We start from the raw sequence: 27,200 nt of genomic DNA, 5'->3' as shown, positions 1-27,200 counted from the left end.
GTCTAGACTACATGCAGTTACTATCACTTGATGCAAAAAATAGCGGTGGGTGGCATTATGGATATATCGTCATTTTTATCGTTATCGCAACAAATACCAGGAATTATCGTGATAGAGTTTTAGGGCCATATCGCCCATCCCTAGTAAGTACATGTTAAGTGTTACCAAATATTCCTTTCACTTCAACAAATGCAGTTACTACAAATATTACCACATAGTAACATTTATAGAAGTATATATTTTAAATTTAACTGACAAAACATGTAGAATAAGTATTTTCGATTTGGAACACACTGTTAACACACTGATTACAACTTTAAACAAACTGAAATGCATTACTCAACGTATCTATGTCTGTTTGCACATACTCGTGTTAGAAGAATGTTTTTCCTGAACTCTTCCTGGTTTTAATGTTTGTCATGTGATTCATTGGCTGCCTTATAAATGACCTGGTGTCTGCTCTCTTCTTCATCTGCTGTATGAACATCTTTCATGGTGAGTCTATCATTTTCATTTCTATAACAGTGAATAAAAGATGATATAATAGACAAGGGTTTTTGTCAAAGCTTCAGATTGATCACATTTTCTTGCAGGTCATCAGTTACAGTACTATTGTGTTATATAATAGCATATGCAATATGTTCACTGTTAACCAAATATTTTAACAGCTCCTAACCCAGTTAAGATAAGATGTTTGTGTTCATTCGAATAAAATGACAGGTCTTTCTCACACTATTCTATTTTTTTATTTGATGTACTTATCATTAATTTAACAGTTAATATTGTTAATATACATCTTACAGAAAGTTACATACAGTTGAGGTAAGTTTACATACACTTGTAAGTGTTGATAATTTCATAAAAATAAGAGGAAATATAATGTTTGTTTAATTTTGTTCTTCCCTGAAGTTATCTGGCATAACATATGTTTACATAGTCCACAAAATATAGTAATAACAGAATTTACAGAAAAATACATGCACTTGATTCTCAATACTGTATACTGTTATTTGGATGATCGATGTCTGATCTTGAACTGAAAAATCCTCCAGGTCCTATATAATCTTACATAATGCTTTTCCAACATTTTCTGCATATTTAGCTCTTGTCCAACAGTTACTGTATGATGTTGAGAGTCATCTTTTTACACTGAGAGACATTTATTACAAAAGATACAAACATTCAGTAATTTTCAAGAAGGCAAAACGATACATAAAACAGGTGGTCTGATGGATTTTTTTAACCTTAAATATGAAGATTAGTTTAAGCAATGCCTATAAGTGTATATTATTTTGCAAATCAGTCAATAAGTAGGCTAAGTGACAATACAGTTACATGTTTTACTTTATATTTTCCCGCATTAGATTGAAACTGGTAATTAGTATCGATAAGAAAAGAAGTTTGATAGCTTATAACTTTTGACCACAAAGTTGCGCAGTCACCAAACTTGTGCAAGGAGAACAAGTCGTTCCAGTGATGATGCATACCAAGTTTAAAAGTTTAAAAACACAGAGAAAGGCATTTAGAACACAAGAAATTTGCTTATAACTTTTGTCCATTAGGTAAAATTTCTTTGGGGTGAACAAGATGTCAAGAATGCATGGAAAGAGAACCCAAATGCAGGCAGGCGTGAAGGGGTTAACAAAACAAGACGAAAACTCCCACAATGGGGAACAGACAAGAACTTAAAGACTCTTTCAAAAAATGTAAAGAAAAACTTCCCACGAGGGGGCAAAACCAGAAACAACAGTAAATAACTAAACTAGACAGGATCTTTAGACAGCGCTAGACTTACGTGACAGACAATGACAAGAGGTAACTACACACTGGTAAGCACAACGGTACAAGTACATACACAGTCCACAAGCACAGGACAATGAAACAAGAGGATCTTATATGGAGAAACAAACAAAGGATAATTAACGAGGGGCAGGTGGGAAACATAAGACAAGGCAGGGAGGCAATACATGAAACGAGAGGGGCGGGGCCAATGACAAGACACGAGAAAGCACATGAGATGTAGAAAACGTAAACAACTCATGGCTTTCTCACATAAAACCTAAGGGCTCAGTCCCGATCCTGCCACACGACTAGAAATTCAGAAACAAGAAGGCAGGACTGTGACAGAGCCCCCCCCCCCTTAATGAACACCCCTAGGTGTTCACCAAGGGGTTGACAAACAAGACATGACAGACTGGGACAAAGACAAAAACCAGACAGACATGGTGAACAAGACAAGGGGCAGACAAGACAACAAGACCAAGGGATTGGGGTGACTCAATACAAATAACAAACATGTTGGGGAGGGGGGGGAGGGAAAAACAAGGGTTCAAAGGAGGCAGTCCAAAGGGGCTGGGGGGAATGGTCCTAGTCCCCGATTGCGCTTGAGGGTGCGGAGTTCTGGGGGATTTAGGGAGGGAAGTCCTGGGGGGGACCGCCGATGGACAAGGCTGGGAGCCGACTGAGTTGTCGGCTGGAAGGCCGGCTAAGTCGCCGGCTGGAAGGCCAGCCAAACCCTGGCTGGGCAGGGCTTGACGCCAGCTGGAAGGCCGACTGACACACCGGACAGGATACCAGACTCGAGACCACAGGACTGGAAACCGGCTGGATCTCCGGCTGCACCGGACTGGATTCCGGCTGCACCGGACTGGGCACATGACTGGACACATGACTGGACACCGGACTGGATGCAGGCTGCACCGGACTGGACGCCGGTTGGATCACCGGCTGGAAAGGACAGGACACCGGCTGCACCGGACTGGACGCCGGCTGCACCGGACTGGATACCGGACTGGAGGCCGGCTGGATCGCCGGCTGGGACGTGCTCGGCTTCCCCCTCCTTGACTTCTTCCTCTTGGACCGGCCCACAGTACGTGCGAAACCTGCCATGTTTGGTATCGTTGGACTCGACAACGATTCCAAAATCTAAGGACATGACTTGATCACCGGCTGGGATGCCGGCTGCACCGGACTGGACGCCGGCTTGATCACCGGCTGGGATGCCGGCTGCACCGGACTGGACCCAGGCTGGACCGGACTGGATGCCGGCTGGAACGTCGGCTGGAACGCCAGCTGGATCACCGGACTGGACGTCGGCTGCACCGGGCTGGACGTTGGCTGCACCGGACTGGACACCGGACTGGAGGCCGGCTGGATCGCCGGCTGGGACGTGCTCGGCTTCCCCCTCCTTGACTTCTTCCTCTTGGACCGGCCCACAGTACGTGCGAAACCTGCCATGTTTGGTATCGTTGGACTCGACAACGATTCCAAAATCTAAGGACATGACTCCCACGAAAATCCGTCAACCGCACACAAAGTTATAGGCCTGTAAATATATCTCCTCACCACTAGGTGGCGCTGGTCCGAAACTTTACGTGCTAGGTGCTTGTCACCCTACAGCATAGGCTATAGGATAGTGTATGCAGCTCTGTGTAGGCTACGGTATAGGTCCGACATAGAAGTAAAAATCACACTTTAGTGCAACATTGCTCGGCTTAGGGGGATATCTGTCTAAAGCGTCATCCCCATGCATTCATTAAAGTCAACTTCTAAAATCACATAAGAACCTTTATAATCAGTAAGTAGATGTTAGCTGAGATTTGAGGAAAAACTTATCTTATTAGAGGAATATGAATTACACCCATAAATGTTGCATACAATGAAAAATCGTTGTCTTGTCTTAACACAGTAACTACTAATATCCACCTACCGTCATTTGATCCACCTCTTTTAGAACATTCCCTTTATATTTGTGTATGAGAGTCATGACCCATGCAGAACAGCTACTGCTATGACAAAAATCGTGTTTCCCCAATGAGTCTTACAAAATTGTACATCTGCATCTTCAGAATGTGTTTCTTGTCGAAAAATTAAATCTGCATCAAAAGCATTTTGTCTGCCTAGCTAGCTGTAGCTGTAGTGAGCTTGCTGTGTTTGCTTGAACTGTACTAGTATCTGACCAGTAAGGATTATTGAATAGAATATATAAGCACTGTCATCAAGAGAGATGTTTTTCGTTCCATATCCCCTTTCTTATTCATTTATTTAACATAAATGTTTTTCATTCCATATTCCCTTTCTTATTAATTTATTTTTGCACAGTGTGTGCTGTGATTACTCGTTTTGTTAATATAGGCAACTTATTAAACGTAAAGGTTTTTTAATCTATTTTCTTATAAAAAATTTTGCTTGATGTGTGTCGTGATTATTCGTTTTGTTTAAGGCAACCTATCTGACGTTAAGGTTTTTTATATTAATTTCTTATTTTTGGCATAGTGTGTGCAGTGGTTATTCGTTTTGTGAGGTCTGTGGTTTAATATAAGCAAATGTCATTGTACTTTTTTGTGTTTTTATTAAGAAAGATATTGACCCACCATTAATTCAAGCAATTGCCATTCCCGAATTGCCGCTAATTCAAAACAAAGTAAAATGCATCATGCGCACGGCCACATCTTCGACCACTCCACAGCATACTTCTCACCTCGGTGTTACCGGTGTTTGTACACGTCAATTAACACATCCCTAGTATCAAAAATACATTGTGTTGTCATCTATCCCAGGTAAACTGGGAAACTTGTAGGAACAGCTTGACATGCTGCTGTCCTCTATGTCTGATAGATGGCACTCCACTGGTAATGCTAGGCGACTTTAACACTAGAACTTCCAGAAATCTATCACTACGAGAATGGCCGTAGTGGTCATTCTGACCGCTCATACTAGAGCCCTTCTCAAAGTCCGGACCCGCCATGTGCCAAACAAACATGCATGCAGGCATGCATGTACACACACACAGGCGCACAACACGCGCACAAACCAGTGTCGGGGGCCAATCACATAGAAAGCGTTTATTGCTGTTAGACGCGGCTTTTTAAAATTGTTATCAGTTGGCAGAGAGCGTTTTGCACGCTGCTTATGCGCGCCGGGCGCCTCGCGTTTTTGCTGCCTTTAGCAGTGTTTACCGACTTCTTCAGGTAAAGCATTGAAGAACTTTTTCATAAACCAAAAATATGTAAATGAGAAGTGTCATGGTTCTGCCACAAGACCAAGAAAAACATGACAAGATGAGACAGAGCCATGACAGAACCTCATGTTTCATGTGGAGGGAGGTAATTTTGGCCGTATGGCTCGCCATACTCCCTCCGGTCTCGTCTCTGTTCCCGCCCTCTCGTCTCCTCATTATTGCTCGTTATTGTTTCATGTCCGTCAGCTGTTCCTTCTTGATTTGTTCCCTTATTTAATGCCCTTGTGTTTTCTGTCTTGTGTCGGTTCATTTTGCCTTGTTTTCCCGTCGTCACCCTCCCGGTCTGTATTGCTGTGTTTCTAGTTTAGTTAGTTGTAGTTGATGTTGTAGGGTATGGTCGGATCAAAGTTTACCATCTGTGATCTTAAAACACAGTCTGGCCAAATGTCCTATTCTCAACACCTTCATCCCTGACCAGGACAGATTCGTATACTCTCCCCTAGACTTCAAAGGAGGTTCTTGGGGGAGGACAGGACTGTTCACCAAAGTGAGAAAAGCCATGTGGCCCCCAGGGACTGAGAGCCTCAAATTCTTCCAAAAGAATGTCTCTTTCTCTTTCCTTAGCCACAAAAGACTGGTTTAAAGTGTATACACATGAATCTCCACATTGTATGCTTGTCTTTGTTATTCTCCTTCACCTATAACCTCAAAGGCATATGTGCTTAGTGGTATTCTGTGTATGTTTACATTCTTGTCCAAACTACAGGTCAATGTAATTGTAACCCCTTTATGTTTCATATCTACGTGTTTCCCTTTTCATGTCTTAGAATATGGTGTATAGCACAGTAATGTATTTTATACCATACTCATTTTATTCTATTCTAAGTCTATTCCTGCTCCAAACTCCCAGGCGACCATAAATGCAAATGAGTTAGTGTGCCGGACAAAGAAACATGTTTTCGCGCCCAAAACTATATCATAACATTGGATCGCCCACCTTGGAGGGGCGTGATGCCCTCTGTGTTAAAACATCTGAACACTCAGGAAAGCTCGCTCTTTTGTGTATGTTCGTTCGCTTGTGTGCGTTCGTATTCTTTCAACCTCTCGAGACCTGTCTCTCCTCAGAGATAGCCTCTTCCAGCAGTTTGTGTCAGCTAAATCAACGGACTCACGGCTCACTCTGAACGCATCAGGACCCTTTGATACGCGCACCAGCACGTGTCCCGAGAAACAAAGAAGCCAATGCAAGTATCTGAACTATTGCTAACCAGTTGCGTATAAGCTTTGCCCCTTTTAAATAAGGAGATTTGTCCTTGATGGTTCGTGCAGATGTGAATAGCTGATTTAATACTGCCTTTATCTTTGCTTTATCTATTTCTTTCATTCTTTACTGCTTTTACGTTGTTTGTTTGTTTGTTAGTGTTTGTTTCTTTGTTAGTAGTTGGTTTTAGTTCCCCGTAGTGTAGATAAATAAACCGCATGTGTATCCACGCTCAAATTGTTTCTGTGTTTATTTATCACATATCAACGTTACACAACCGTCCCGTTAAGTTGGAAATAGGAAGTATCATGAGAAGCGAGAACGAGCAAGAAACACAAACTGCTTTACGGCAATTCCACATAAACGCACACGCCCCCCTTAATACCGGTTAGCCACGCCGGCTATAAGAACAAGCGACAATGAATGTATTACCCACCTCGGTAGACATTGCTCCACCCGAAAAAGTTGCCCGGCAACAAATGCACATCAGCAGCGGTAGAAAGGGGGAGGAGGGTGCTGCAAATGAGTTTTTTTACGACAGTTTTGTGAAATATACATCCCAGAGCTGTAGGGGGAGCTCGTTGAGAAAACATACGACGACAAAAGTGAAAACCAGCGAAGAATTGGCTAGAGTTGCCAAGTTCCCCTTTAAAGAGTTAAGACAATATAAAATAAATACAAGAATAAAAGTTACCTGTAAAGCATCCACCAGAGGCTTGCAGTACTTTAGTGGCAACTTGACTCTGTCAAGTTTGACGGTCAGCAGGTTGATGGTTGGAAGCAGCCATCCCATCATGGCATTTGCTTCTGCTTGCAAGACGTTGGTTGCCTGCGCAACTGGACTCATGGCAGCGGCATACTCTGTGAGGAAGGCAAGTTCAGCTGGCTTGAACCTGTGATGAAAACAAAGACACAACACCATTGTTTATAATAACACTAAAACCATTTCATTAGATTCAACAAAATAATTGCTGGATGAGTAATTAAGTCAAATGTATAAATGATAAGTGGAAGTTGGGATACAATGTGAAACTTATTATTGTCCAAAAAATGATTGGAAACATAAACCGTAAGACTTCATGTTCAATTATGATGAAATAAAACAAAATAAAATATTTTTTATAAAAAAATTCTTACTTACATTGGAACCTTTAAGTTGGTGCAGATGCCTCTGATGGCCCCCTCTCCCTTTTCTTTCATTATTCTCAGCAGTCTTTCCACTGCCAGGAACAAGGAGTTCCACCTTGTAGCATTTGGGCACAGCAGCTGGAAGGAGCAAGCATCTTCAATAGTTTCTGCTGCAAGGGTGGATCTTCCACATTTGTTCCAAAGTGCATTACACTTGCCAAATGTTGAACGGTACACTTTCTTGTATGCCTCATTGGATGTTGCTTTCATAGCATCAACTGTAGCTATTAGGTTGAGTAGGTGACAAGCACAGCGCTGGTGCTGTGGGAGCTGGAACTCTAAACCATCATCTTCATTCAGGAGCGCTGACACATCAACAAACTCCACTTCTTCATACCTCCTCTTGATCCTCTTCATCCTCTCCTGGTTGAGATGCATTACCAGGATCACCATCACTTCCCACTGTATTGTTGTTCTCATCTTCACCAAAAACTTGGAATGCTTTTATGAAGTTGGAACCGTTGTCGGTTGTTGTTCGCACAGTCTTCCCCGCGAATTTCAAACTCGGAGTGGATGTCATTCAGGGCGCTTGCCAACACATCAAATGTGTGCGAACCTCTCAGTTGTTTACAGGCTAGGGCTGCTGAGCATCTTTTGAGACTGTTGGGGTCAATCCAATGGCCAGTAATGCCAATAAAGCTCCGTCTTCTGGCAGACCAGCAGTCAGTAGTGGTGGCGATATGGTCGACTCCCCTCATGGCCTCAGTCACCGCCTTCTTCATTCCCATAGAAGCATTATCAATCATGGAGCACAGGGTCAGCTGTGATATCATTTTTGAATTTGGCTGCAGTTCCTTCACAAAATCTCGAAATGGTTGTTGTTCAACAACATGGAATGGCTGGAGCCCTTGGGCCACATACTTTTCAGGACTGTGTCTCAGAGGTCCATTGACAAAGCTATCCTGGTGTTCACCAGTGTGGTCTGCCTAATGGTGGAGGTGGTGGGAAGAGTCTCAGGAGCCCTTTTTCTCTTTCTTGATGTCAGCTCTTCATATTTTTTGAGGTGGCCTACATGCTTTCTCTGAAACAGTGAGAGAAAGACATTTTATAAGCAAAACAACTTAAGCTACAGGGTTTAAAAGTTACTCAACAATAACAGTCAAATTGCCATTATTTGATATTATCTTTACCTAATTGCAAGAATTATAAACACTCATGGAAGCCCACCCCTACCACCCAGTAATTAACACTATTAACTTGGACTTTGATTCATTGCTGTTGTTGGTGTTGTGTAACCTGTACTGTATTTGTGTTAACTGGTCGTTTGTCTCCTGTCTGTTACTAGCTAGCTGACCTACAAAAAAAAATTCCACCAACTCGTTGTGTGGCAATAAAAGCACTTTGAATTTGATAAATATGTAAGCCTACATCACAATATATAACATTAGCCTAACATTAGCCGATAACAACTGAGTTTTGAGGTAATTAAATCAAAGCAAATCTCAAGTTCAACAAAATGCATGGTGCTTTTGAAGACTTGAGTAATCCTGAACGCTCCTCTGTAACCTGCCATTAATTAGCCTAATGTGGTGTAAAAAAAAATCCCTCCACCGGTGTAACGCTAATTTACCTAGAAAATATTCGGCCGCCACTTAGGCTAAACCAGAAACCGTTATTAACCATTTCAGTATTATCGACATGTCTTCAAGAGTTTTGTGTTGAATTAATTCGGAGGGAAAATCATTGGTGTTGTTAAATATCTGCACATTGGCTAATCAGAAAAGTTAACTAGCACACGTTAGCCTGGCCATCACGTTAGCAAGATATCCGAACAGGCTTATGATAACTAAAACTAATTCATGTTAAATAATGTTGACATTATGGCTTTATTGAATGAAAATTAATTTAACCTACCTCGATGTGCTTCTTCAGGTTGGACGGGGAGTTTTTAAATGCCAATATTTCAGTGACTCTCGGTAGGCATAACAGGCACTTAATCCGGTAGTAAGAATTTTTCACTCCAATGTACGAAAAAATTGCCTGCAAATACGGCCACGGGTGTGTAACGTTATCGAGTTCACCAAGTTCGCCACTGTAGTCGAGATGCTCGTCATCTGCTACCGGAGTGGTAACATTAGCAGCAGAGCCTGCAGCAGGTGCTTCCATGATAGCATCAATAATGTGAGTGACATGCCCGACAAGCAGGACTTCTTCTTCGTGCTTGGTGGTTGACATGACAACAAACAGGCATTACGTCCGCAACTCAAATTTCTTCTGATTTTAATTTGTAGTAACGAGTGACAAAGATGGTTAGGAGAAATGTATCGGAGTAAAAGTACACATTTTATTTAGGAAATGTAGTGGAGTAAAAGTGAAAGTTGTCAGAAATATAAATAACGAAGTAAAGTACAGATATGTGAAAATTCTACTTAAGTACAGTAATGAAGTATTTGCACTTCGTTACATTACAACACTGCCAACAGAGCCGTCGCAAGGGGGGCGCGAGGCCCTGTGCGAACTTGCTCTGCGAGGCCCTCTAGAGGAGAGAATGGTTTTTGCGGATGTTTCATGATGATTTTCTAAAAAAAAGAATTTGCAGTGAGTTTATCGCTATTCTAACGATCGCAACTTTCACACACTTCTGATGTACAGATAATCCAGGCTCTTTGTTGTTAATGCTGTGGATATTTCTGTACAAAGTTTGCATCAATTTAACACCATTAGATTAAAGAGGGTTAACCTTTACTCTACACATCCATTTGATGTATCCAGATGTGGGAGAGATAACCACGTGCAGATAACCATGGGCTCTTATTTGATCAGTAATGCCTTCGCATCTCTTTGTTCAGTCAGTTTAACAGCATTATTAAAAATGGAAACTTTATCATTCAAATTAACTGTACACTGAAATGGACAAATCAGATGGATTAACACAGTAACAGTAAATCATTACCTCCTGGCTCAAGTCAGCTGTTAATTTATATTGACATGTTGAAGTGCGATTCAATTCCTTACAACTCACTGAACAATTCAATATTTAGGCTATATTCATATATATTATTCAGTGTTTAAACATTTGACAGTGACAAAATTACATTTTTTTACTTTAAAAACTTTTTAGACAACAAACTTTGTGACGCGGCAGTTCCTAATAAGTTTGAAGAAAAAATGTGCGTGGTTCAACTTAACGAAAAATGTCAAACTTTTTATAAATGTTTTCAACGGACACTTATTACTGACCCTGAAATGTCTTCTCGCGGCTCAACGGTAGCAACAGTTGTGTTGATCGTAGCATATTCATGGTTGCTAACTGTAGCTTTCACAAATTTATCGAATGAGCCTCTTAGTTTTTTCTGAAACTCTTCTTTCTTTTTCCTTCCTTTCCTTTTTTCGCCCCCTGACTCGTGTCGACGAAATCGATCACGCTCTCGTGCTGCAGCCGACATTTTTTGTTCTTCCTCAAAGTGAGCAGCTACGTACATAGAACGAGCACGCCATGGAGCGAGCACGCAGCACGTACATAAGGACATATCGAAATTAATAATACAATGTTATAATTTTTTTCATGTGTTATGAAATTACAGATAGAGGAAGACAAATCAGATTTAAAAAAAAAACACAAAGGATTTTTTTCAGGTCAGGAGCGAGGCCCTGTGCGGTTGCACACCTGGCACAGCCCTTACGGAGGCTCTGAGCACCAACATATAACAGAGATTTACAGTTACATATATATAGTCACATATATTTACAGTTTAATGTAGTTTAATCACATAAGTTCCTCTGGGTCAACTACATGTCTTAAGTCTCTCTGTTGGGGCCAGCTGGAACCTTTCACAATTTTCCTCTGCTTGCTTTGAAGCTCAGGAATAATCGTAAATACCCCAGGGGACCAAAAGGTTATCAACGCTTTTGGGGGAGAACCAACATAAACCCATGCCAGGCCTGGCTCTGGTCTTTTGATGTTGGTATCATGAAACCAAGACAAAAGGGAGTGGGTTTTATTATTTTTTTAATTATCCAGACACAATATCCAACCATTTGGCTATGCCAGTCTCTACAGTGCATTCAAATTAATATCAATGAAACTGCAGTTGGGTTCTTTTGATTAATTACTAATGTAAAATACAGCTAACTAAACACAATAAAACATTATAAAAAATAAATAAAACTGAGTTATCTGTTTTTGCAAATAGACTCTTCCTATAGAGTTGATTTTAATTAAAGTTGTTTTTAATGTTTATTAAAGGCAAGTTTTGTAATAACAATTGTACAGGACCTTTGACGTTGACGAGAATTCAGATTCGGATCTTTGAATGTAAACTTTGAGAACCCCTGTTCTAGACTGTACTGAATGTCATTTTTGCCATGCAATATTTACACTCAAAGCTTCTATTGAGATTATTGAATGAAGCGTTGAATGTCTATTGTAATATATAATGTTATCACACTAAAAAACGTAAAAATCCTCAACCACATCCCCAAGTGCCAAACGAACTCAGATGGGTGTCATGATACGATCGTGTAAAATAAAATAAATAATTTATAGGTTTAATTTTTGTATATGATTTTGCAAAAGCTACGAGGCTGCACCCGAAGGTGTGTGCCTCGCTTTGTGTCCGGTGCCTACTACCATTGCTTTGAGTGCCGCCGATGGGGAACGGCGGCAGTTAAAAAACATTTACATGTGAAAATAGTTTGCAAAATTTCCTCCAGGAGGGCAAAGGGGGAGTTTCAGTACTTAACCACATGTACTGTGAAATAGTGAAATTCAATGTGATAAATTCCTTATTACATGACAGGGAGCAACACATTAAAGATTAAAACAAGAGTTATTCACATTTATAATATAACAAAAAAAAGCGAAATAGGCGGAGAATGAGCCAAATGCAGTACATAAAGTAATCATTAAATCATTAGAACAAACGTGTTATGATCACAGAGGTTCATATAAGGATACTTTTTTTCTGCCAGTCTGAAGCCACTGCATACGCCTGATAGTTATAAGAACACACTCTTATAATTAAAAATATATATTTTCTGTCCTTATACGAACAAACTGTTGAACCGTTTGATTGTTTTTAAAAAGTTCCATAAGTCACGGGTAAGCTTTTATAATAAATGTATATTTAAGGAGAATCTCCTTTCCACCACAGCGCAAACACAATGAAGCTTAATATTACATTTTATAATAACATTAAACAGTCTTCATTTAACATATCACCAAGTAAAACAAAACAGTAAACATTTTGAACGCGCAACAGCCAATGCGGCAGAACCTTTAATATAATATTTGTTTTTAAAGTGTACAATTGTTTTTGATTTTAAGCTCATTTACAAAGATTACCATGAGCGATCATTTTACACTAGAATATGCTACTTGTGCATCAGTGAAAACCATATACAGATGTCATGGTTCTGCCTTCCTAGTCATGGTTTTTTGAGTCTGGTGGCAGAACCATGACAGACCCACGTGTTTAGTGAGGGAAAGGCATTGTTTAGATATTTGCATGCCATGTGCTTTCTCGTGTCTCGTCTTTGGCCCCGCCCCTCTCGTTCCTCGTATAGCTTTCCTCCTGTGTCTCATTACCCACACCTGCCCATTGTTATCGTCCTTTGTTAGTCTCCCTATAAAATGCCCTTGTGTTTCATTGTCCTGTGTTCAGTCATTGTTCTCAATGTGCTTACTTGTGTTCATGTAGTGAAACCTCTGTGCGTGTTTGCCGTTGCCGTGGATTCATCAAAGTCGAGTCAAGTCTAGTAAGTGTTTATTGTAGTTCTTGTCAAGTGTTGTTTTAGTTTAGTATTAGTTAGTATATGTCCTGTTGCTGTCCTATTATCTTGTTCCCTTGTTTTTAACCCCATTGTGGGTCCTTGTTTTGTGTTTTTTTTGTTAATAAACCCTTTTTGTTACCCCGAAACTGCTGCCTGCAATTGGGTTCTTCCCCGTGTATCACAACAGAATGACCGAACCAAATTTGAACCCAGCAGGCAGCACCATGGACATAGATCGGTCTCGCCAGGCTCGCCTCCTCTGCAGTGTTCGCTAGGGGAACGAAGACCTGATGAACTTTGTGGACAGGTTCCTGGATGCTGCAGAGGAGGTGATCTTTGGTGAGGCAGAGGTGGCGGCGTTGTTCAACCACGGCCTCGGGGATCCGCTATCGCCGGCGGAGATGAGGACACTGAGACCGCTGGACTTCGATAGCGTGGTTAGGTTCGCCATGAACCGAAAGGAGTCCAGGGTCTCAGCCCATCTGATTCATCCATCTCCGTTGGCCACGATCCCTGAGGGTCACGCCCCACAGATCGGGGTCGTGGGCACCGCCGCACCGTCCACCTCACCCCCAGCAGCCTTCCCACCACCAGCCAGCCTGTGCGGAAAACGGGAGAGAAGGGCGTCCTGGGAGACGTCTGCGGACTCCTCCGGTGCAGAGCTAGTCACGCTTCACACCGCTACCTCGCAACCGGCCACAGGGCATGTGGTCAGGCTCAAAAAGAAGAGGCAGCGGAGGGGAGCGCTGAGCTCGAGGCACCCGACGTCCAGTCTGGTCCAGCAGCCGGCGATCCAGCCATGGTCCAGTCCGGTGCAGCCAGTATCCAGTCCGATGTAGCCGGCGTCCGGACCGGTGCAGGCGGTGTCCGGTCCGGTCCAGCCGGTGATGCAGCCGGCGTCCATTCCGGTGCAGCCGGGATTCAGTCCTGTCCAGCCGGTATCCAGTCCAGTGTCCAGTCCGATGCTGCCGGTGTCCAGCCCGGTTCTTCCGGTGTCCCAGCCAGTCCAGCCGGCCTTCCAGCCGGTGTTCAGCCCTGTCCAGCCGGCCTTCCAGCCGGCGACTCAGCCGGCACCCCAACCGGCAGTCTGCCCAGTCCCTAGCCGTGTCCGTCCGGCAGCCAAGCCTGCCCCGGCCACTGCCAGGCCCCCCGGACTCCGCTCTTGTCCCAGGGAGTTTCAGTACTTAACCACATGTACTGTGAAATAGTGAAATTCAATGTGATAAATTCCTTATTACATGACAGGGAGCAACACATTAAAGATTAAAACAAGAGTTATTCACATTTATAATATAACAAAAAAAAGCGAAATAGGCGGAGAATGAGCCAAATGCAGTACATAAAGTAATCATTAAATCATTAGAACAAACGTGTTATGATCACAGAGGTTCATATAAGGATACTTTTTTTCTGCCAGTCTGAAGCCACTGCATACGCCTGATAGTTATAAGAACACACTCTTATAATTAAAAATATATATTTTCTGTCCTTATACGAACAAACTGTTGAACCGTTTGATTGTTTTTAAAAAGTTCCATAAGTCACGGGTAAGCTTTTATAATAAATGTATATTTAAGGAGAATCTCCTTTCCACCACAGCGCAAACACAATGAAGCTTAATATTACATTTTATAATAACATTAAACAGTCTTCATTTAACATATCACCAAGTAAAACAAAACAGTAAACATTTTGAACGCGCAACAGCCAATGCGGCAGAACCTTTAATATAATATTTGTTTTTAAAGTGTACAATTGTTTTTGATTTTAAGCTCATTTACAAAGATTACCATGAGCGATCATTTTACACTAGAATATGCTACTTGTGCATCAGTGAAAACCATATACAGATGTCATGGTTCTGCCTTCCTAGTCATGGTTTTTTGAGTCTGGTGGCAGAACCATGACAGACCCACGTGTTTAGTGAGGGAAAGGCATTGTTTAGATATTTGCATGCCATGTGCTTTCTCGTGTCTCGTCTTTGGCCCCGCCCCTCTCGTTCCTCGTATAGCTTTCCTCCTGTGTCTCATTACCCACACCTGCCCATTGTTATCGTCCTTTGTTAGTCTCCCTATAAAATGCCCTTGTGTTTCATTGTCCTGTGTTCAGTCATTGTTCTCAATGTGCTTACTTGTGTTCATGTAGTGAAACCTCTGTGCGTGTTTGCCGTAGCCGTGGATTCATCAAAGTCGAGTCAAGTCTAGTAAGTGTTTAATGTAGTTCTTGTCAAGTGTTGTTTTAGTTTAGTATTAGTTAGTATATGTCCTGTTGCTGTCCTATTATCTTGTTCCCTTGTTTTTAACCCCATTGTGGGTCCTTGTTTTGTGTTTTTTTTGTTAATAAACCCTTTTTGTTACCCCGAAACTGCTGCCTGCAATTGGGTTCTTCCCCGTGTATCACAACAGAATGACCGAACCAAATTTGAACCCAGCAGGCAGCACCATGGACATAGATCGGTCTCGCCAGGCTCGCCTCCTCTGCAGTGTTCGCTAGGGGAACGAAGACCTGATGAACTTTGTGGACAGGTTCCTGGATGCTGCAGAGGAGGTGATCTTTGGTGAGGCAGAGGTGGCGGCGTTGTTCAACCACGGCCTCGGGGATCCGCTATCGCCGGCGGAGATGAGGACACTGAGACCGCTGGACTTCGATAGCGTGGTTAGGTTCGCCATGAACCGAAAGGAGTCCAGGGTCTCAGCCCATCTGATTCATCCATCTCCGTTGGCCACGATCCCTGAGGGTCACGCCCCACAGATCGGGGTCGTGGGCACCGCCGCACCGTCCACCTCACCCCCAGCAGCCTTCCCACCACCAGCCAGCCTGTGCGGAAAACGGGAGAGAAGGGCGTCCTGGGAGACGTCTGCGGACTCCTCCGGTGCAGAGCTAGTCACGCTTCACACCGCTACCTCGCAACCGGCCACAGGGCATGTGGTCAGGCTCAAAAAGAAGAGGCAGCGGAGGGGAGCGCTGAGCTCGAGGCACCCGACGTCCAGTCTGGTCCAGCAGCCGGCGATCCAGCCATGGTCCAGTCCGGTGCAGCCAGTATCCAGTCCGATGTAGCCGGCGTCCGGACCGGTGCAGGCGGTGTCCGGTCCGGTCCAGCCGGTGATGCAGCCGGCGTCCATTCCGGTGCAGCCGGGATTCAGTCCTGTCCAGCCGGTATCNACACTTTTGGACTGCCTCCCTTGGACTCTGTTGTTCCCCCACCCCCCCAAATAATGTGTATTATTTTTATTATGTCACCCTAACCCTTTTATTATCATTTCATGTTTGCCTCTAGTCATGTTTACTATGTGTATTTGGTTTTTGTCGGTTACCCAGTCCAGTCCAGTGTCCAGTCCGATGCTGCCGGTGTCCAGCCCGGTGCTTCCGGTGTCCCAGCCAGTCCAGCCGGCCTTCCAGCCGGTGTTCAGCCCTGTCCAGCCGGCCTTCCAGCCGGCGACTCAGCCGGCACCCCAACCGGCAGTCTGCCCAGTCCCTAGCCGTGTCCGTCCGGCAGCCAAGCCTGCCCCGGCCACTGCCAGGCCCCCCGGACTCCGCTCTTGTCCCAACTCTTTTGGACTGCCTCCCTTGGACTCTGTTGTTCCCCCACCCCCCCAAATAATGTGTATTATTTTTATTATGTCACCCTAACCCTTTTATTATCATTTCATGTTTGCCTCTAGTCATGTTTACTATGTGTATTTGGTTTTTGTCGGTTACCCAGTCTATCATGTCTTGTCTTGCCCCTTGAGGAACGCTAGGGTATTGTTCCTTAAGGAGGGGGTTCTGTCATGGTTCTGCCTGCAACTGGTGCCTGCAATTGGGTTCTTCCCTGTGTATCACGACATACAGATCACATTGATCACGCAGGAGTGGTCAGTTTGCATCAACTACTTCAATATGCCTTTAAAGACCATAGCGAAGCGTAGCCTCCTCATTAGCGTGTGTGAGAAACACAATCAGCCGGTGTGGACCGATTGTCGGATCGAGGCTCGCTCCGAGCGGGCGTAAGACTGGTGATAAACAGCTAAACCAGAAATGAATGTATAAACGTGACAACAGTAGGCCTATACACTGTCTTTCAGCCAATATGTAGGGGCGAATGAGATCAAATATCCCTATTTTTAGAATTATTAATGAACGCGGACAGGAGAAAGTAACCTGCACAAGATGAAAACATAACTTTATTATTAATGAACAAGGACACAGACCTGTATGAAGACGTGAATGAAAAAACATCATATTTGCCAAAATATGCAATTTATAGACCGTTTCATCTGTATTAAACTAAAGTGTGACGAAATAGTGTATTGACCTGCGTTTAAATGACAAGCATTGAAATGTTTTAATTCTCTCTATGTCAGTAGGCTACAGGCTTTAAAAAAACAGATTCTAGCGATGGCCGGTCGAACCGCTTTCGATTCAGCAGAACAGCTTTCGATTCAGCAGTACACTAACCGAAGAGCCGCTTCTTTCGGACACGTCTGATTCAGAACCGATGATACTGCGCATGCGTGTAATTTTAAAAGCAGATTAAAAGCGTCTTAGTCAGATATTTTTATAAAACAGAGGTGTGATACTATAAAACACATTGGAAATATGTTTAGGACTTTATTACTGCCTTATCACTGTACGTAAACCAATCTGCAGCGCCGTTTACGTTCATGCCACTGCTAGAGCGGTTCTCGTTCTCGAGTCAAGAGCCGTTTGCAACAGCTTTCGATTCAGCAGTACATGACCGAAGAGCCGCTTCTTTCGGACACGTCCGAGTCGGTCCGACTGAGTGAGTGAGAAACGATGAGCTAAGCATAGTGAGCATGCGTGATTCACCGTGAGGCTACAGAACAGTGTGGACAACTGGGGCATGTTCAAGCTCAAACCGGTGCGCAACGTTTTGCTACGGTTTCCGGGTTGAAAGACACGTTTCCTGGAAACGGTTTGCAGCGGTGTGCAACAGGGTTTGAGATATGTTTTCTCTTGTTTGGTGGGTGTGTCAAGAATGTCAGCCCAATCAGCAGCAATATGTATCTAACCCACGCGGTATTAAAGAGTCAAGCTCGCACAATGGGATTCAAATAAAGTCGTTTAAATGTGTCTGTTGAAGATATTAGAAGAGATGTATTTTGCAGTATTCAACACGTATTTATACCGATTTCATCAGGCTCCGAAAATTCTTCAAAAAGAACACTAAGAATGGCTTTCTCAGCTGCCATAGTTCGACTCTTGTGTCATCACAACAGGGTGTTCAACCGCACCACCGTTTCCGTTTAAAAAATGTTTTGTTGGGGCTGAACGCCGCCCTGATGCTGTGCTAATGTTACGAGCGCACGTGAACCAAGGACTTAAAATATATGGTGCAATCTGGCAAAGCGTAAGTTTATTTAATAACACAAATCGTATTGAATTATGCATGGATAATATAGTTTCTGTAAAATGCTGATAAAGATTAATTATTCACTTTTTATCTTTAAGACTTAAAATGTTGTAGTTTGCTGCACTTCACTGTGCCTATTTGGGTGCTTTAGCTGCAAAACGTATGTGTTAGAAACGTGTCAGATCATGACGTGATGTGTTAACTGACAGAAGTTATGATTATTGGTTTTGGTTTATTTTTGAATGTGCCGAGTGTATTTTCATCCCAGCCGGTCGGGATGATACTAGACTTGACACATTTCGTCAGGGCGAGTGACGTCAGAGAGTAAGAGCATCGGTGAACCAGTCTTTTGAACCGGTACATTGACCAGTAACAAAGCGCTGACTATCTCTTTTAAAGTGCAGGCTTCAGATAACTGGAAAGTCTACCTTGGCAACATTCATTTCTAAAATCATTGGCAAAATCATACATTTAGTTTCCTAAGCTTAAACAGCGCTAGAAATCACCTTTTAAATGCTGCTTCTGCTCATGCGGATTGCGAGAGCACCATCTCAAAATGAGCCTTGCAATTCATTCAAGAACCTAATTATTTCGGCACGTAGCAGTTTAAATGTATTCCAAATAAAATGTTTAACTTGCCAGAAGTTGAGCTAAAACAAATAACCCATTTCTTATAGTTTGGCTGATGATGCGAAAAATATTCACACAGTTATAAGGACAAGGCTAAAGTCGCAAGTTTCTTGCCTCGCACCGCACTGACTTCAGTTTTGCTTCTAGCACAGAGCGAACACAAACATTAAAGCTCTGTACGCAACCCAGCAATAAATGAAAAAAATCAACAACGGTCATAACGTCAATAAAATGGAGAAAAGCAGTGAGGGCATCTTCAATATTGCGCTTTGCATATTGCTGTGGGGCCTGGAGCCTCTGTCACGACATTTTGACTTTGTATACGTCCTCTATTTTCACCACTCTGTGTAACACTCCACACAGTACCGTCTTTCGCCGTTTCACGCAATTCTGATGACGGCGGATTTAGTGAGACAGCTTCTCCATCCAGTGGTGGGCTGAGTGCTCTTGTGGTTGGCACAGCTGATAATTCAGGATTTTGCACTGCCACCAAAAAAGTAGCCTAATTACATTTGTATTTTTTTTTCAAGAAATATCAGTCAAATCAGGCCTAACATTATCCTATATGAATTAGCTAGGATTACACTAGCCTTTACGATAATAATTACAATATCCTAATATAGGCTATTTTGTCATAATATTGAAATTATATTTAACAGCCAGGCAATATTCTTCCTAGGATCAGCCTAACATACCTGGAACACTAGCAGATGGAATTACATTTTGAGTGTAAGCTACGTTTTAGCTTAGCAATAACAAAAAAAAACTGCAGATAATAAGTTGCTAGGCAACAGTGGTGCAAATCTTCAATGGCGGGAAAGAGTGCTGAAATGATAGAGTGTCTGTAATGCATACGGTCAATTTGACCTCTATGGCAGTTCGAGGTAGAAATACTCAGAACTCTTCTGTGTTTTGTAATTTTAATAAAACAACAATGTTTGAATAAAATACACATATATTAAGAAAAGTCAGGGTACAGTAGTTATATGGGTTTTATTTCAACAAATTTGTTACATTGCAAATTTTAAAAACAGTCAAAATGACTGCCTTGGTAGTTCTAGTGTTAACATCCACCTAGACAAACCACAAGCAGCTGACTTCTTAGCTCTTCTCTCCTCGTTTGACCTCCACAGGACCAACACCCTTCCTACCCACAGAGGAGGACAACAGCTAGATCTTGTCCTGACTAGTAACTGCACAATATTCTAATTACTCCTTTGCATGTCTCTGATAATTTCTTTATCCAGTTCACTGTAACTCTCACTGTAATCTCACCACCCACCCCTAACTCTGTTTCTTTCAGTCTGTTTCTTTGTTCCCTCTCTCCCACCTGCTTTGCATCCATGGTGTCTTCCTCCCTTCCCACCACAACCCTTTACTCGTCTCTCAAATGATGAAGCTATAGATAGTCTTTGTACAACCTTAACATCCTGTCTTGACAAATGTCTGCCCTCTCACCTCTAGGACTGCACATACACCCTCTTGCCCCTTGCTTTCTGAGACTCTTTGTGACCATCGGACTAAGCTAAGGGCTGCGGACAGGAAGTGGCCCAAGTCTAGAGACCCTGCTGATCTCTCCAAGTATCAATCTCTTCTTGACTCCTTTGCTACGGACATATCTGCAGCCAAATTCAACTACTTTCAAAAATCAAAAATGCATCTAACCCCTGTCAACTATTCTCAACATTCTCCTCTCTACTCTGTCCCCCTCCACCTCCCCCCAATACCTCGCTGACTGCTGATGACTTTGCCAACTTCACTGATGTCTCCAAAATTCTCCTTTCCAACCGGCCTACCGCCTGTCCCCTCGATCCCAATCCCCTCCCACCTCCTACAGGCTATCTCTTCGTCATTACTGCCTCAACTTACACACATTCTAAACACCTCCATCACCACTGGTACTGTCCCTACCTCCTCAAAGGTAACACCTTTGCTCAAGAAACCAACACTCAACCCCTCAGTGGTCAGCAACTACAGACCAATCTCACTCCTGCCCTTCCTTTCCAAGGCCCTCAAAAGGGTAGTATTTAACCAAGTATCTGCTTATCTCTCACAGATCAACCAACTGGACAGTCAACAATCCGCCTTCAAGAAAGGACATTCTACAGAGACTGCTCTACTGTCTGTCATTGAAGACCTATGTCTCTCCTGTCTGTCATTGAAGACCTATGTCAGGCAAGAGCTAAGTCCTTGTCATCTGTCCTTATTCTGCTTGATCTCTCAGCTGCATTTGACACCGTGAACCACTAGATCCTGCTGACCACTCTCTCCAAACTGGGCATCTTTGGAATTGCACTCAACTGGTTGAGCAGGCAGATTCTTTAAGGTATCCTAGAGAGGTGATACATCCAGATCTCACCAGCTGACAACTGGAGTTCCTCTGGGATAAGTTCTTGCCCCTCTCCTCTTTTCTATATACAGTATACCACATCCCTGGGTCCAATTATTAAGGCACATGGGTTCTCATACAATTTTTACTCCGATGAAATAAAGCTTTACCTTTCTTTTCTGCCAGATTACCCCAACATCTCTGCCCGTATCTCTGCCTGCCTTCTGGACATTTCATCTTGGATGAAAGAGCATCACCTCCAACTCAACCTTTCCGAGACAGAACTCCTTGTTATACCGGCCCATCCATCAATTGAACACCACTTCACCATTCAGCTTCACCAATAATATCAGGAAAATCCAACCTTTCCTGTCGGAGCATGCCTCTCAGCTACTAGTCCAAGCTCTGGTCATATCAAGACTGGACTACTGCAATTCTTTTCTGGCCGGCTTCCAACCAATGCAGTCAAGCCCCTGAAATGATCAAGAATGCAGCAGCACGTCTCGTGTTCAATCAGCCTAAAAGAACCCATGTAACACCCCTCCAAATTTCACTTCATTGGCAGCCAGTTGATACTGTAGTGGTTTTAGCTAACGTTATTATATTGATGAGCAAAGCTCACCAAATATGGTTCTCCACCAGATCTTTCAAGATCACATCCCTGAAATGAGTTATTTAAAACATCAATTTCAGTCAAGGAATTAGTTTAGCTCAAAGGAAAATACATATAATAATCGTGATCAAATATACATATTTTACGGTCTCTGATTAGTAATATAAATCATAATAATACTTGTATGCATTCGTCCAGCGAATGCCTCAATGATATTATATACTTTACATTATCTCATGGCCATAAGTAACGTGACTTTACCAAACAGGATTTAGAGCAAAGGTAGCGAATCGAAACACAGTAGAAGGTACCAAGCTTGTGAGCGTGAATACAGAAAACCCATCACAAATGAATATATATGGTTGTTTATTAAACTCTACTCTACATGGTAAACAAAACAATGATGATCGCATAAAACAAACAAATACATGAAACACAAATGCGCTAGGAAGCGCGGAGAGAGCGAGAGAGTGAGGGCATGGCAGCGATTTCTGAACACCAATAAAAATCATCTTTAACAAAGAGGCACAGACTTAACGCAGCTATTCTATAAATAGAAACGGATACTTGCAAGCTCTGTGCTGGACCGATATCCGTATGCGCGTGTAGAGATGGAATTGTTCAAAGGTTTCAGAAGGCAATCCTGCAGGAAGTTGCGGGCCTCGTGATCGGCCGCATGGCTTAACCACGTGGCAGCAGAAGTCCATTTTCCTTCTTTTCCCCTAGTGGGGGGGAAAGGGGCAGTCTCCGAAGAGATGCCACGAACCAAGTTTTGGAGGCAGGTATAGCAGAAGAGAAGAGAGGAGGAGAGGCTTTTCAGAGCAGGCTCGATATTTAACCTCATGAGAGGGCAGGCCCACCTGAGTTTGAATCGACCAATCAGAGTTGAGCAGGGAAGAGGTTCTTTGTCCACTCAACAGCTAATTTGCATTTTTATGACCTCCTGGCAGCTTTACAAAATACCATTTCAAATTATAACATAATGAAAAGAGAATGTTCTATGGTCACACAATATATCTAAACAAGGAGGAATTGTAAAGACAAACATTTATATATCAAATATGCTAAGGTTTGAAATGCATCAAGTCATGATTCATTCGGAGGTACGAATACAAACAAAGCCTGAATTAATTTGCCTATTTAACAATTACAGATTATTAAAAATGGCAAGAGCGACAACATATAACCTAGATATTTAGATATATTTATAGAAAAGGACAGTTGAATCATGACAAGTTCCTATTTGTCCGAGAAGTTTCTCTGGTTAGCCTCAGATGTTTAGTTTCTGATTAGACAGAGACTTCTCACCTCTGCTTTGAAGCTTAGGAGTCGTAAAATATCCCACAGAGAAACAAAAGGGGGGTTATCCACACTGTGGTGAGAGCACCAACCTAAACTCAGACCCCTGGAGCTAGGTTTTGACTCTGGTCTTTGATAATGGTATCAAGAAAAAAGGAGAAAGGGGAGTGGAGGGGGTTGATGGCTCTTCTTTCAATGACTCCGACCATTTGGCTTATGCTAAATTCTCTACAATGCCCACATCAAGTCTAAATCGCTGACACTGGCCTTCAGAATGTAAACAGCAAAATCGCACCTCTACCTTAACTCACTGCTGCAGGTCTACTTCCCCCTACATGACGGGCATCTTCAGTCTGAAAATGAGCGAGGCCTGGTTGTTTCATCACAACAAGGCACCAAATCACTTGCAAAAACCTTTACTCATTCAATTAATCTGTGGTGGAATAAACTAGAAGCCTCCACCCGAGCTGCAGCACCCTTCACAACTTTCAAAAAACAACTCAAAACGTACCTGTCTCACTAACGATAGTCAAATACAATGGTAGTCAAAAGTGCACCAGAACTGTTTGCTGTCCTACAATCTTCAAAATGTCTTCTTTTGTGTTCAACAGAACAAAAATAATAAGTAATTTTCCTACTATGGGAGTCAATGGGGGGCAATATCTGTTTGGTTATAAGCATTCTTCCAAATTCTTTCTCTGTGTTTATCAGGATAAATAAATGTATACAGATTTGAAACAACCCGAAGGTGATTTTATGTCTAATTAAAAAAAAATAGTTTTTCACGTTGTCCATTCTCTTCTTTGCTTATTTCAGCTTTAATATTCCTAGTAACATGGCTTTGTGAACTGTCGATATTGTTTAGCATGCTGTAACTCTCCTACTTGCAAGTAGCTCTGGATAAAAGCATCTGTCAAATGAATAAATATAAATGCATCACATCTCTTAAAAAAAGTGCTATCCTTTTAACCACATCATGTAATCCCCTGACATTCAGAGACAAAATATAAACAAAGTGTCAAGGATGGCAGACAGAACCCAGACCCAGACAGCGATTTGACAGATTTTATTAAACAACAAGAAACAGGAAAAACAAAACCCACAAGGAGGTAAAACACCTTTTTGAGTATATTGATCTCGAATGTGGAGCTCAAAAAGTTGCAGTACTCAAAAATCCTCTGGATTGCACACCACAACCGACCCAAATGTTGATTCACAGTATAATGCCTTCCTTGATGTGACAATGCTGCTGTTGAAACAACAGCAATGTTATCAAAGGCATTGTGGATCTTATTTTGTACTCAACATTAATTTTAGATTTTTTAAGTAAAGAACAGAACATTAAAAACTGTTATAAACATGTTTCATTTAGCAACATTAGGTAACTTTTTTTCTCTTTTTTTTCTTTTACCAGGTTGAGCTGCCATGGCTACTGTAAAGACCTTAATTTCTATTCTTTACCTGCTTCTGTACAGCAGTTTATGCAAAGCTGACATTAGTCCAGACGAAGTCAGTCGGGTGGAGAGTGGTGTGACATTGTCTCAAGAGTTTCTCAAAGGTCTTGATGAAGTTGGTAAAGGGCTTTCTAAATCAAAGACGGCGACAGATGCAATTCCAAAACTCCTCAAAGTCTTTGATGCTTTTGGCAAAATTGCAGCAAGCTTTGGTTTTATTGGAGCATTGATTAGCTTTATATTTGCATTCATTCCACAAGAAGACCCCATGCTTAATTTCTTAAAGGAACAATTTGCTGAAGTCAACCGCAAACTTGATTCAATCTCCATTCAAATTTCTACCCTTCAAACAGAAATGGAATGGACAGACTATGCAAGCACCTATAGTAAAGATGAGAATGCGATCAGAAACTCCTGGGCCAAGCTTAAAGAATTTATAGAGAATGCTCCTCTAGCCTCCACACAGGAGCAGAAGACCAGGCTGGCTGAGAGGTTCACTAACTTTTATGAAAACACTGCCACAGAGAGCAGCATTGCAAATTTATACACTTACATCACCGAAAACAATCCTGTCAGCCTAAATAAGAATCTGTTGAAGCTAGTCATTGAGAAATCAAATGGTGATTTTAATGCCCTGGTGCAATACTCCACCTACTACACCAGTCTGATGGTTTCAGGACTAAAGTTAAATGTATTTTACTACATATTGAAAGGCTATGATGCTGAATCAAAGGCAGATGAAGCTGCAGCACAGCTGTCTGACACCTTAGCAGCCATAAAGGATGCCCTGATTGAGTGTGTTGATGACTTTGAGAAATGGGTCCAAATGGATGTTGTAAAATTTACGACTGAAAGATTATCTAATACTAAAAAGCTAGCCTCAGATATTCAAGATCATTTGGAGCGCAAGTTCCACTGGTACAAATGGATAGTGATCACCCACTCGAAGGATGCTGAAAATGAGTTTACCTTTGGAAAGTCAATTTCCGTCCCTGTACAAGAGAAGACAGTAGTTCATGTAATTCATCAAGTGAAAGGCTCTTCTGTCGAACAAAGAATTATGGATGAGGTTAAAAAGAGTATACAAATTGAATTATCAAAATTGCCACCCTATGAGTGTGTCAATATGAAAGAAGAGTTGCTTCATAGGTTTGGTTCCAAAGTAATTAACTACATAAACTTTCTTCATGTTGTTACAAAGCCATCAGATTATGAGCAGACAGTTAATTCAGACATAATGCTGAGATGTCCACTTTTCCTTAATAGAGACTATAATATCTTCCTGAAGCGTAAGGATACTGTGGGGACACCTACATGCTCAAACGATACATGTATTAATGGAGAATGTAAAACTATCAAGGACACTACACAGGGATTCTGCAAGTGCAATAAGATGTTCCACGGTCCAGCCTGTGATGAAAACATCCAAAATATTATTGACTATGCAGCAATCGAAAGTGTAATCAATGGTGTCATCTATCAACCAGTCCCTGATCTGACAGCAATTTATTTTAGTGTCAATGAATTAAAGGCCTATACTAAAGAAATAATTGAGTCTGTCCTAAATGATATACACTGGACACAAGTTTTTGTAAAATACAGCAGTACAATTCAAAAGTTTCGATACATCAACTCACTTCATTCTCGACTTCAGAACCGTACGATTAATCAAAGACACTACATATATGAAATTGGAGCACAGTTCGCAGCAGGAGGACACACATTTATGTTTTATCTCACAGACTTTAATCACATGATGATGGGCACGGGATTTGGAGATAATCGCAACATTTTGGATATTTTTCGCAAATCCCTGAACCAGGAGTCTAGTGATCCAATAGGCTGCACAAAAGACTACACAGAAAAGCTCGATTATTTTGTGCGATTTATGTTTGCCCTTGAAAAGGAGGCAGTTTTGGCTTGGTCAAAATATTTACTAATCACTGGCAAGTCGGAGAACATTGGTTTTGCGGAGAAGACTTTCCAGGAGGGTGTCTCAGACCAGTGGAGACTCTACAACAAAAATGGATGCGGCCACCTGCAGGCTGCGAATCTTCAGAACAGCTACTGTGAGAAGCCGTATCACAGCACACATCAGCAGCAGGTGAAACTCAGGTGTCATGGACAATACAAGCCTTTTCCAGAGACTGTGCTTTGCTCTTTGGGGCAGTGGAGTGCCCTGCCTGTGTGCTATGCTGAGCCGGTGAAAGGACGAGTTGTTTGCAACACTGAAAATGGAGCCACCGTTTGCAAAACTTCCTGCTTGCCTGGCTGGGGATTCTCCCCTTCATCTCTTTCTTCTAACTACAGGTGCTCAAAGCTTCCCTGTCCTTCTTTCACCCCACCCCCCTGTGACCACTGCACATCGAACAGTGTTTGTAAGGACCATGAGGTTACGTGA

At 42.3% G+C, this 27,200-nt stretch overlaps 1 protein-coding gene across 1 annotated transcript; it reads left to right on the top strand.

Annotated features, from left to right (window-relative positions):
* The first annotated feature begins 402 nt into the window (after positions 1 to 402).
* On the top strand, positions 403 to 27,200 carry LOC130567632 (uncharacterized). Its single transcript, XM_057355870.1, has 2 exons — positions 403 to 495; positions 24,760 to 27,200. The coding sequence occupies exon 2, from the start codon at positions 24,771 to 24,773 to the stop codon at positions 27,198 to 27,200; it is 2,430 nt and encodes an 809-aa protein (XP_057211853.1). The 5' UTR covers positions 403 to 495; positions 24,760 to 24,770.

The sequence above is a fragment of the Triplophysa rosa genome, linkage group LG17 (genome assembly GCF_024868665.1).
Source record: "Triplophysa rosa linkage group LG17, Trosa_1v2, whole genome shotgun sequence".
NCBI classification, from domain to species: Eukaryota; Metazoa; Chordata; class Actinopteri; order Cypriniformes; family Nemacheilidae; genus Triplophysa; species Triplophysa rosa.
This window is presented reverse-complemented; position numbering and strand designations above follow the sequence as displayed.

Bases quoted from the DNA above. Each gene is read 5' to 3' on its own strand.
- LOC130567632 (XM_057355870.1), top strand. From the start codon at position 24,771: ATGGCTACTGTAAAGACCTTAATTTCTATTCTTTACCTGCTTCTGTAC.